At 40.2% G+C, this 10,909-nt stretch overlaps 1 protein-coding gene across 1 annotated transcript; it reads right to left on the bottom strand.

Annotated features, from left to right (window-relative positions):
• Positions 1–4,211: 4,211 nt before the first annotated feature.
• Positions 4,212–8,902, bottom strand: LOC139744103 (uncharacterized). The gene is made up of 3 exons (XM_071654560.1): positions 8,149–8,902; positions 5,197–5,362; positions 4,212–4,438 (listed from the first exon to the last, which is right to left on the bottom strand). The coding sequence occupies exons 1-3, from the start codon at positions 8,602–8,604 to the stop codon at positions 4,242–4,244; spliced, it is 819 nt and encodes a 272-aa protein (XP_071510661.1). The 5' UTR covers positions 8,605–8,902; the 3' UTR covers positions 4,212–4,241.
• Positions 8,903–10,909: the final 2,007 nt, after the last annotated feature.

The raw sequence follows: 10,909 nt of genomic DNA, 5'->3' as shown, positions 1-10,909 counted from the left end.
ACTGCCCAATGTGTTAAAGACCTTGTGAGTTGAAATTTTTACTACAGTATGTTCAAAATATATATTTTGTTTACTGAATATCCTGTCTTGAATTATTCCTGAGCAGGTAGCCTTGATGTGGCTAGATCAGTGGCCTTTATGGCCTTAGCAAGGCACCTTGAAGTGTTTAGCTTTATGCATCCTTACGCAGGCGTCATACTGTCCTGAAATTGAACCGAGATGGGCTCACGCTGAAGAAAATATGCAAATTTGATTCTGATCGTGCAAACATTGTGTTATTTGTAAGGGCATTTTAAGCAATCGCATATGATTTTTCCACATGCTTGAGACCACACTGCCATTTATCTGATGTTCAAGCAGTCAAACAGCCTTGTTCCAGTGGATAGTCTATTAATGCCAGACATGTGCAACAGTTTCCTCACTGCCCAATCTCTCTGGATTACCTTATTGAACTGAATACTCTTAAAGAAGTAGTTTGTCTCCTTGTGTTTTCATCTCAAAGAATTATTGATGTCAAGGTATGCTTCTTTTGAGACAGAGAAAGGACTAGTACATGTTCATTGCAATAAGGTAAATGTGCAAAATCTATTATCAGGTACATGTACATTTAGTCTCCTAACTAGTTTTTTTTTTTCCTTTTTTGTAGGTGTGTGTACTCATGTTCTTATAGTCTTGAATATGCCATATATCCTATTCATTAGGGTACAATTACTACAGAATGTGATGTGTATAGAGGGTATATGAATATACGTCAAATATTATGCAGAAAGAGATGATATTTTTGTATGGTAGTTGAGATATATATAGTGCTGAGTATTGTTCAGAGCTGTTGGCGTAGAGGTCATTTTATCATGAAATACTTTTTCCATAGACTTGTCATTTATATCTCCAGCGATCTTTGTATGCTGTATGTTGATATTCAACTGAATTTCATTGTTCATGATATAAAGCCCATAATGGGTCATGAATCTCAAATTAGCATGAAAGCATAATAATCATTCAATATATTTCCTTCAAGTTTTCAAAAAGTAGTATTTCATGCAGACAAAGGGAAAACACAAAAAGAAAACATGTGCAGAATAAAGTATATGGCATTAACTTTGTGTATTTTTCTTCCACATACTGAACTCAACATACAACAAACACATTTCATCTCATAAGAAGAATGCAAGTTTCACATAAAAATGATTAAAAATATATAATTCTCATCGGCTGATGTACATGTACATTGACATTATGAAGAAGACTTAGTTGCTGCATGCTTGTGGCAGTGGAAGTATTGATTTAAACAAAATCAATTAACACATGAGAGCAGGTTCAAACACTCGATTCAGAATACCTGAAGTGAGTGAAGCCTGGGTGTAGGCAACGTTTCGGGTGCCATAGAATGTGTTTGCAATCCCTGATGCAGACAATAACAACCTAAAGTAGAGTAAAACTTGCCATAGCAACCACCTTTTGTCTGTTATTGAAAACAGCCACTCATGTAGCGGCTAACAAAGCTCCTCAATGCAAGCAAACATTTTCATAACACATCAATCTGTCTATTAAAGTCTACTGCCTGAAATCATCTTATGTTTCCATTTTTCATGGCAACCATTTTAAATAGCTTACTAAATGTTTGTTGTGTTAACGCAAAGTTAACAGCTATGTTTGACAGTGAAAGCATGGACATACTGACTATTACCATTTAGTAGCTCCATGGAAAGAATTTGCCAACTGCAAAGTGAAAATCCTTTTGTGTCACAGAGACTCCAACCCCAAGCACCTTCTGATCTGGAGATTCTCCCGCCCGAAACCCCTAACAAACGGGAGACTCCAAGTTGATGTGTGCGAAGCGCGAAGTTCCTAGGGTTTTAGATGTTCTCTGGTGCTATCTAAGGCTTAGTTTTTCAACATACAATAGCAATAAGTAAGAAATCCTTTCTACCGGGAGACACAGAGCCAGGGCGGGAGAAATCAAATCTCAAACGGGAGAACGGGAGATTTTGCGAAAATGGGCTTTCGGCGGGAGATCTCCCGTCGAAAACGGGAGGGTTGGAGTCTCTGGTGTCATGAACATTAATGCAGTGAAGACCATTCTGCTTTTGAGCTTGTGGCCAGTACAGATTAACAAACACAGTTTCCATCTCTATTCATGTTCCAGATAAAGGTTGTTGGTCATGAATTGTCTATCAGTTATAGCCACTGGATGTACATGTATTGTACTACAATATCTATATAGAGACTAATGCTGGGGAAGAATGTATTGTCTCCATTGGTTTTTATATCATTGATATTGAAAACCCTTCCATATCCATCGTGGCATACTTTGTACTAACAGTATGATGGTGTGTATTTCTTCTGTTTTACTTTGCTTATTTGGCCATGCAGAACAAGCACACTCCCACACAATTTTCATTTATTGAAGCATCGAGTGTGCATTTCAGTATTAAACATACTGCCATTATAATAATATTGTAATTCTTGCTACTGCTCTTCCTCTTCAGAGGATCTTGTGTGGAATAAATTGTAACTTTCCACATTTAAATTTCAGCTACTCATTCATTTTCTTTCATGTTCATGTAAAGCAACAATATTAGACATTCCCTTGGAAATGATAAAGTAAAATAAGTGTCGTGTAATCTGTGTATGAGAACTTCAATCCAAAGACATGAAAGGTGAATGTATGATCAAAAGTTGTGATTCTGTGTGTTGGCGATCAAAGAGTACAGTTAAATTGCTCTGTTGGGTGTTGTGACAATCTGTGAGAATCTGTGGGCATTATGGTATGCAGTGCTCACGGCAGTAATCATTCAAAATTCTTTTCTTTTCTTTTCTTTTCTTTTTTTGACAGTCATGCAAAATGCAAAATGGTATGCCACAATCAAAACACATCATTCCACAATCTTTTTTTTTTTTAGATAACAAGCAAATAGCATTAGGTTTCTTGCAATTACTGTTCATAATCACTGGACTTGGTTCCTATATGAACCTAGTGGCATAGATCTCTTATTATGATGATTTAACTCCACACTTATTGCCTAATTTCTGTGGATGTTTCAATTAATCTTGTTTAGGATATTTTTGTTATATTCCCGATACATATCAACTCCCAAGTTGTATGAGACAAAATTGATGCCTTTGACGTGATCTATTCATAAATATTTGTACACTTGTATCACTATCGAAAAGTCCAAGGCATTACAACATTGATAATGGCAATGTAAGGAGGAGAAGGACATGAAAATGAAGAGAAAAAGAGAGAGGGTGAGTAATAGAAGTGAGAGATAGATAGTTAACAGAGATGACTGAAGAATACAAATAGATATGATCGAGGCAACAGGGGCCACCTTTTCACTGTGAATTGTAGCAGTCATTAAATCAATTGCAGTCTGCCTTGTAGCTTTGCTCTGTCAGAGAGTGTACTGTAGATAGATAGATAGATAGATGAATATATAGATAGATAGATAGATAGATAGATAGATACATACATAGACAAATAGATACAGATACATAGACAAATAGATAGATAGATAGATAGATGGATGGAGATAGAGTGATAGATAAGTACTATGTATATGTTTGCCTTTTTAATGTCTGATACATTGCGATTCACACAAGCGTGAAAAATATTAGTTATCAAAATTGTGACGTAAGCCTCAAACATGTCAAGTCAATCATGAAAAAATTCATTATGTCAAAAACAAATCTTTCATAGTGATCAGTCGCATGTTGCGCCTCACAATGCCATCGAACCCACAGAAAGTGTTCATATTTCCATCGTTCATTCTATGAATCTGGGAGTTAGAGCGGCTCAACTGGATGGGTCCCAATTAAATTCGTCCATGACATGCACCTTGGTGAAGCATTGTGGAATGATTGAAACTTGTTGACCAATCGGCGCCTTTATCCCGGACGGATAGAGGCGTTGTGCAGCACAGCATCATAGTACTGCATGGAGTTAAATCATAAACTTTCTTCCGAGTTCGCCGTAAATACAGGACAGGTGCAGTGGACGGATTTGCGGTATCTTATGCAGTATGAGAGGTATCCCAACTACCTATCACAAAGTAGGCCTACTACGGTTTGACCGCGACCGAAAGTGCAAAATGTACTATAAGAAGTGTCGACGCTACACATTCTGCAGGACACGCGGTACTTTGCAGTACAACGCGGTAGGTTGCAATACGTTGCGTCATCTGTTGTCACTGCAAGCGGTAAGAGCGGTAAGACCGCTAATGAGATAGACCTACGGATCCCTATCTTCTACTGTTGCTTCCATCGTCAAGGTTGCTCATTGACTTGCTTCCCAGTTCCATGTCCTTGTAGCGGTTGTTTCGATTTTGTTTGACCTTGAAGGCGCGCACCCACGGGGCGTCCCTCTTACGCTGGAGTCCCGTCACCTCTGGGGCGGGCGGAGAGCGGTGGGAAGTTCGAGGAGAGTGGCGCACGGCGTCTGCAAAGAGAAAGAAGTAACGGAAGGGGATGTCAACGAATGTCTTCTTCATGGAATCATGATGAATTAATCGAACTGTTCATCTTTTCTAACATTTCGATCAGTCGATTCGATTGATCGATTTCGATTTGACTGACCTTTTGGCAGATATGTCACCTCGAAATCTCTACATCTTTGTCTATGGGTCCCCAAATGAGATAAATCCCAGTTCGTGTGAATGTCCCCATCTGTAACATACAATGTTTAGGCCCTATGTTTATCGTAGCTTTGACTTCTGGCATGTTAGAATTCAACTTTTTGACATTAGAATTTGGCGTCGAAAGGAATGCTTTGTAAGTGACGAATTCAACCCTGCGATGAGCACCATATTCTTTGATTGTTTAGGTGAACTCTTGTCACTTCATTATGAAAATAAAGTGGGCCTATATAATTATCTACTTTTAGTGTTACGTTACGATTTACATTGGACAGCTTTAGATCCGCGACGCTGTGATCTCACGATGCGCCTATACGAAGCAAAACATGTCATGCACGCGCGACGCAGATGTTCCTGATAGAATTCTCATCGTCCGACTGGGAGGAGGCGCGTCGCACCATTTGCATCACATATCTGAAGCTGTCTTAATTATAATATATACAAGCTTGTATGTTCTCAAATCTCAATTACATATACATTTAAATCTTTGCGCTCTACAATCTGTTCTTGTCTTTTCATCTTCCTTTCTGAATGTAAGAAAAGGATGGGTGGTCCTCATCACCTTGAGAAGGAGGGGAGTTGTTGATGCTGAGGCTATCTGGCTGGTTGTTGTTCCGCCTGTGGAGCCAGTCGAGGCTTGGTTGACTGCTCGGTACGCTGTCCGGGCCTAAGTCGGACTGGTACGGGGCTAGCTCCACGCTAAACTGGGACGACGAGGCATCAGGCTCCTGATTTCCGAGAGAGGGATGGGGACACCAAAAATCCAGTTATAACTTTAAAAGTGTTAATAATCAGAGTACACTTCGCAACAACAAAATAACATTCCACAAGAGTAGATTAAAATAATGTTCACAAGGAAACAGTGTTAGCCATATAAGGTATCGTAATATGTTAACAGGTGCTAGTGGATACTATGTTTTATCCATTGCGTTTGTTCATTTACGTATTTACGTAATAGGCCGATAATTGAATATAAACACACTGTGTATATATTTACTTGGCACCGAGTTAACGTCGAAGACCAATGTATTTGTTATAATCATATATTTATTTGATAAGGTAAAATACAGGAGATGAGTGGCACCTTGTAGATTTGATTATCCTATTTCCAACGCAGGCTAATTTTCATCATTCAGTCCCTTCTCACTCAGATTTGGTCTGTGGCGCATACACTATGGCCACATTCATGCTCAGATGTTCCGATTTTCAAAACTGTTCTAACTTTTGATGATATTACACAAAGAGTAGATTACTATCAATGCGCTCTTGTTTTTTTGCCGATACGACGGAGCTTTGAAAAATGACACGAAACAAAAATGTAATATTCAGATGTTTTCCATGATGGCAAGGCCGAAGAAAGGTTTCAATTTCAAATCATTGTGTGTGTACACGTATGTGTATGTGTGTGTGTGTGTGTGTGTGTGTGTGTGTGTGTGTGGTTGTTTTGTTGTTGTTGTTTTTTTATCAAGAGCTGACTAAGAGTCACTTCAATCCCCCACATTGTTACGTATGATAAATGAAACCATATTCACTGTGTTCAATAATAGTCATTAAAAAAGAATCATGGCGTTGAGTTAGAAGAAATCAAAAGTGGTTCAATTCTTTTCATCTTTTATAATAGTGACATATATATAGGAATGAAAGCTAAACTGGAACGTTGTGTTTCTCTTTTTGTAAATCCCTCTCTTTTTTTCTCAGCTAGGCCTAATCAAACGTATCATCACCTCAAAACAATGGTCTAAATTTGGAGATCTCAGCGGGCTCATAATCGATTTATCTGGTTATCTTGTCGAAACAAGTGAACCCATTCAGGCGTCGAATCTTTGGGGTTAACGTACGCTTCACTTTCCAGATGACTTTACAAATGCAAATGTGCATGGTCTTTCAGTAGTTAATGATCTAAATCTATGATTTCAAATTTCTTGAAGAAAATTACAGTTTTAGCTAAGAAGAAAAGAATAATCAAACACTCACTCCCCAATGACTTGGGTATCTCAACGCCTCGAACCCCTTCACGATTCCAACGGTTGGATTTTCCACGACCGAAATAATAATATTATCTATAATACAAACTTCAATATCATATTCCCCTATCTTCAGATTCCCAATACCCTTCTCATTCTAGCTGCTAAATCCGGCTTCTTAAATCCAAAGCTTGTCTGAAGCGTCCTACACATAATAGTATTATATGCAATATCAAATCACCATGGTGATTAACACCCTTCATATTTTCACATTTTCTTACGCATCAGACATGCCTACATCCATCATCCCGACGTCGTTTGTAACCTCTTCTTATCACATCAAATGTATTGTTTACGCATTCACAGCCGTGGTTCCGGCTTTCCTGTTAGTTCCATTGTGTGTGTGTTGTTTTTTTCCAACAATGATCTCACATGGCAAACCTTTTACGCAATTATGGCTTGCTTCAACACACTTACGTAGATCATCTACAATTCTGTATATGGACTTTCTCTTATTACAGCTGAAGCCAATTGCTACAACACTCCACCATAAAAAGTGTGACATCCAGTTCATAATGGAGTACGATACAATGGAAACGACCAAAGGAACGTTTCAAAGATCATATCCACTCAGGCATTTCAAAATGAAGAAGGGGTTCATTCACCTCTGCCTTGGCTCTATTTTGCACGTTGCCCCTGGTTATGACCATTTCATGATATCAAAGTTGCAATCGATTTTTATGGTTCAGTCGCCATAAACAAAGTCCACAAACCATACCAGCGCATCAATAGATGATTGGTACCAATCATAAATCATGCAGGTTAAACTTCATCGCGTCTACAGAAATGAGAATTCGACATACGCAGATCATGTGCGTCTGTTTTATGTGTTTATACTCTCTTTAGAACTGTCGTTTGCTGTGATGTTTGTAAACATTTATCATAACAGTGCTGTAAACGACTATAAGGACGGATGTGCAAGTGTGTTACCTGCATAGTGTGTGTACAACATCCAAGTACATTGCCGCCGATTTTTGGAGCCAAACACATGAAAGTTTGACATGGCCAAACGGCATATTCACCAATTAAACACTTCCGCAATTGTCATGAAGATTTAAAACGCATCTTGTTCCGTTTACAGCTGTTACGGAGAAGATGCATGTAACAGAGAGCAACAGGAACCGCACTGTATTAACTAAGATAGATTCTCATAAATAATACAGTGTATATGACTATATAGTCAGAAAGGGTAGGGCGTATATGCATACTGCGTCGATGCCGATATACATATGCAGCGGTATAGGCCCTACTTCTTCGGATGGCAAAGTAACTATAAAGGACAAAATACTTGTACGTGCAAACGGCGCCATTAGATACTGTGTGAAACGACAACATTACTATTTGGGATTGAGTGGAAAGAATAATAATTGTGTGCCATTATACAGTTTATCACCGTAATTATGCATTGATAGGTGTATACGATAGATGGTGGTTTAACATTCTTGATTTCAGGTATCTGGAAGGATCCTGTTTGTTACCAACACACCTACCTGTGTCCCTGGCTTCGTCACCCATGCGTTGGACATCGGTTCTGCTATGACAAATTTTCCCGCTCCACCGCCCGACTTCATCTTGAGGGGCGGGAAAAATCCATCAATCCCGCGGACATGCATCCTTTCCCGCGGGTGGAGAGGGACATCCCCAAAATCGACGATGTTAGTCTTTGCAGGCTGTCGGCTGGGGCCCGTTCTCGTCCGACCGACGAACTCGTTGGTGACAGCCCCGCCGCTGCCACTTGGCGCAGTCCTCACAATTCTCGGTGACGGGGCCCTATCCTTGCGGGAATTGTATTTGCCATATTTGGTGAAATCCTCGACACCTTGTCCCTGAGCGGGAATGGACCTGTTCAATGCCGTCTGGAGGCTCTGCCGCGCCACGGCGGCGCGGGGACTCTGCATAGATGGGACTGTGACGCGTATGGTGTGCCTCATACTCGATCCATCCATGGCCAATCTCCCCGCCTTATTCCGTCGTCACTCTTTCCATGCTGACAAACTTCAAGTTCTCTATCGGAGTCACGAATTTGTTCTCACAACTATTCCTACGAGAGTGGCAAATAGAAAACTTGATCACACCGCTTGTTAAACTTTGAGACAAATTTGCTCCCCTCTCGTGTTGATAGTTTGGTGAAGAGAACCCCCGGCCTGTGTGTAGGTACATCGGTGTCCCGTTGCCCTGGTACAATGACGCCACGGGATCTCCGATCAGACTCATTAATCTTTCAGGCGTAGCGCTCCTCCTGCAACAATGGCTTATTGACACGGTCTAGCAGTCTGCATGTATCACGAGAGAATCGAGCGAGCGCTGTAACCATCATTTTAACTCCTCTGTTTCTCTCAGGACGAGTTGCAACAATAGCGCCAGGCCTCCTCGGCAGGGGCAATTTACAAAAGGAGTAACACAAAAGAATTTCAGTGCCTCCTTGAGCGCCCGAATACCAAACGTCAATAATTTTGCCTACCGAGAACAAACGGTATCAAAGGGCATTCGTGTAGCTGACAAGTCGAAACAGTGAACGTCGTTTCTTCATTTTTGTAATTCAGCCTTAATTATATCGATTGGCTGGCGAATAACTTAAGGTGTACTCTCACACTTCAATGAAAATTCCCCACAGTGGTGACACGCTCTCATTGTTTAGTGTTAGTTTTGGTTGATAATGAATAATGCAAAAAAAAAGAATAACTAGACTGTGTCCATGATAGTCGGTTTTTACGTCCATAGACAGGCTGTTGTGACCTCGAGCACTAATTGAAGACGGGTGGCAATTTAAGTTGTTGCGTTGATATCTACTATGGTTGATAGATAAAATGCGTATGACAAAGGAGATGCAACATTTATCCAATTATCAATGAGAGAAGGTCAGAAAAGGGCATAAAGAGAAGGGGAGAGAGGTTGCAGAAGAGACAAACATGACCTACAGATAACAAAGAGATGTAGCGTGTTATTACGATTTAAATATTTCTATCCGTATTTAAGCATGATCATCTGCATGAGAGCTGTTGCGGTAATTTCATCTACCAACTGCATGACAATTATAGTAGTCTCAGTAACGGATGAATCCGATTATGCTTGTAGGACATTTATAGACGAAACCTGTCGAGTGCATTGATGAAGCCAAAACAGAACCCGCACATGTCGAATTTTGCTCGCAATAAACACTCCGTCGAGAATGTTTGGCCACGTTGCCATGGAGATGAACTCAGGGGGGGCTTCTCATTCAAAATACGGAGAAAAGACTCCGAACCCCGCACCGCAGCTTCAGTTGAGGCAGTGCGTACGACGTGCGAAGTCGATAGAACGTCGGAAAGTAGAATTGGCTGGGGTCGGAGGGTCAAATTGTGAAACTCGACTGTGGTGTACAGAGAAGGGGAAGTGGATTAGGGTGTCACGTGAGATGTGAAATCATTGAGGACGAATGTTTATAATATTTTGACTGATAATTGTATCGTTGAAGTTCTGTATAATTCCTGCCCAAGGATTTTCCTGGAAGGATCATCTTTTCTCTTCACAATCCTCTCCTCCAATCGTTTTGATAAACTTTCAATCTTCCCTTCTTCATTTTTTTTTTGCAATGCATATATCCTGTCTACCACAGTTCTTTTTCTGTTATACTCTTGCTCTCTCTATTCTCTCTCTCTCCCTCTTTATACACATACACACACGCACGCACACGAATACGCATTCGTCCGTTGTTCTAGATCTATATCAGGGAGGTGAGAGAAAAGTCTCGCCTCCCTGAGCGGAACAAATTCTCTCCCGTGGATTGCCTATACCGTCTGCTGACTATCGCTGAACAGATGGGTCGATTGTATTATCATTTTGATATCATAATAACATTGTCCATATTACCACACTTTGAGAGTCGAAACCTTGTGAAATTAATAACCAGTACAGAAACGATTTCATATTCCAACGTATATTTTATTTCCGTAACATTAACACATTTCAGGCTCTATACGCTCGGTCCCAAACTTTTAGCCCTCTCAGCGAATTGTCTCTATGTGATAAAGCTATACGAACCACCTCCCCCCCTCCACTTCAATGGCAAAACTACCAAGGCAAAACCATACAAATTCCCATGTTGTTGTTTTTTTCATGTGATTCCATTTTCCAAATTTTGCAAAAAAAAAAAAAAATAGTGTGAGGGTGGGGGACTGCAGCCCCATTCTGTCGTCCCTGTTAGTTGCATATGGTAAGTATTTGGGTAAATTTGTCTGTACTGTATTTGTAGAGTAAAGGTAAAACAATACA

This window comes from Diadema antillarum, unplaced genomic scaffold (assembly GCF_040938485.1).
Source record: "Diadema antillarum isolate AM-2024a unplaced genomic scaffold, OU_Dant_1.0 seq00001136_RagTag, whole genome shotgun sequence".
Lineage (NCBI taxonomy): Eukaryota > Metazoa > Echinodermata > Echinoidea > Diadematoida > Diadematidae > Diadema > Diadema antillarum.
Note: the sequence above shows the minus strand (reverse complement) of the source record. Positions and strands in the feature narration are given on the sequence as shown.

Excerpts from the sequence above, each read along its gene's own strand:
- LOC139744103 (XM_071654560.1), bottom strand. The coding sequence starts at position 8,604 with ATGGATGGATCGAGTATGAGGCACACCATACGCGTCACAGTCCCATCT. Across the intron at positions 5,363-8,148 it reads TGACGAAGCCAGGGACACAG|GAGCCTGATGCCTCGTCGTC; the intron begins GTAGGTGTGTTG and ends CTCGGAAATCAG. Across the intron at positions 4,439-5,196 it reads CAACTCCCCTCCTTCTCAAG|ACGCCGTGCGCCACTCTCCT; the intron begins GTGATGAGGACC and ends TTCTCTTTGCAG.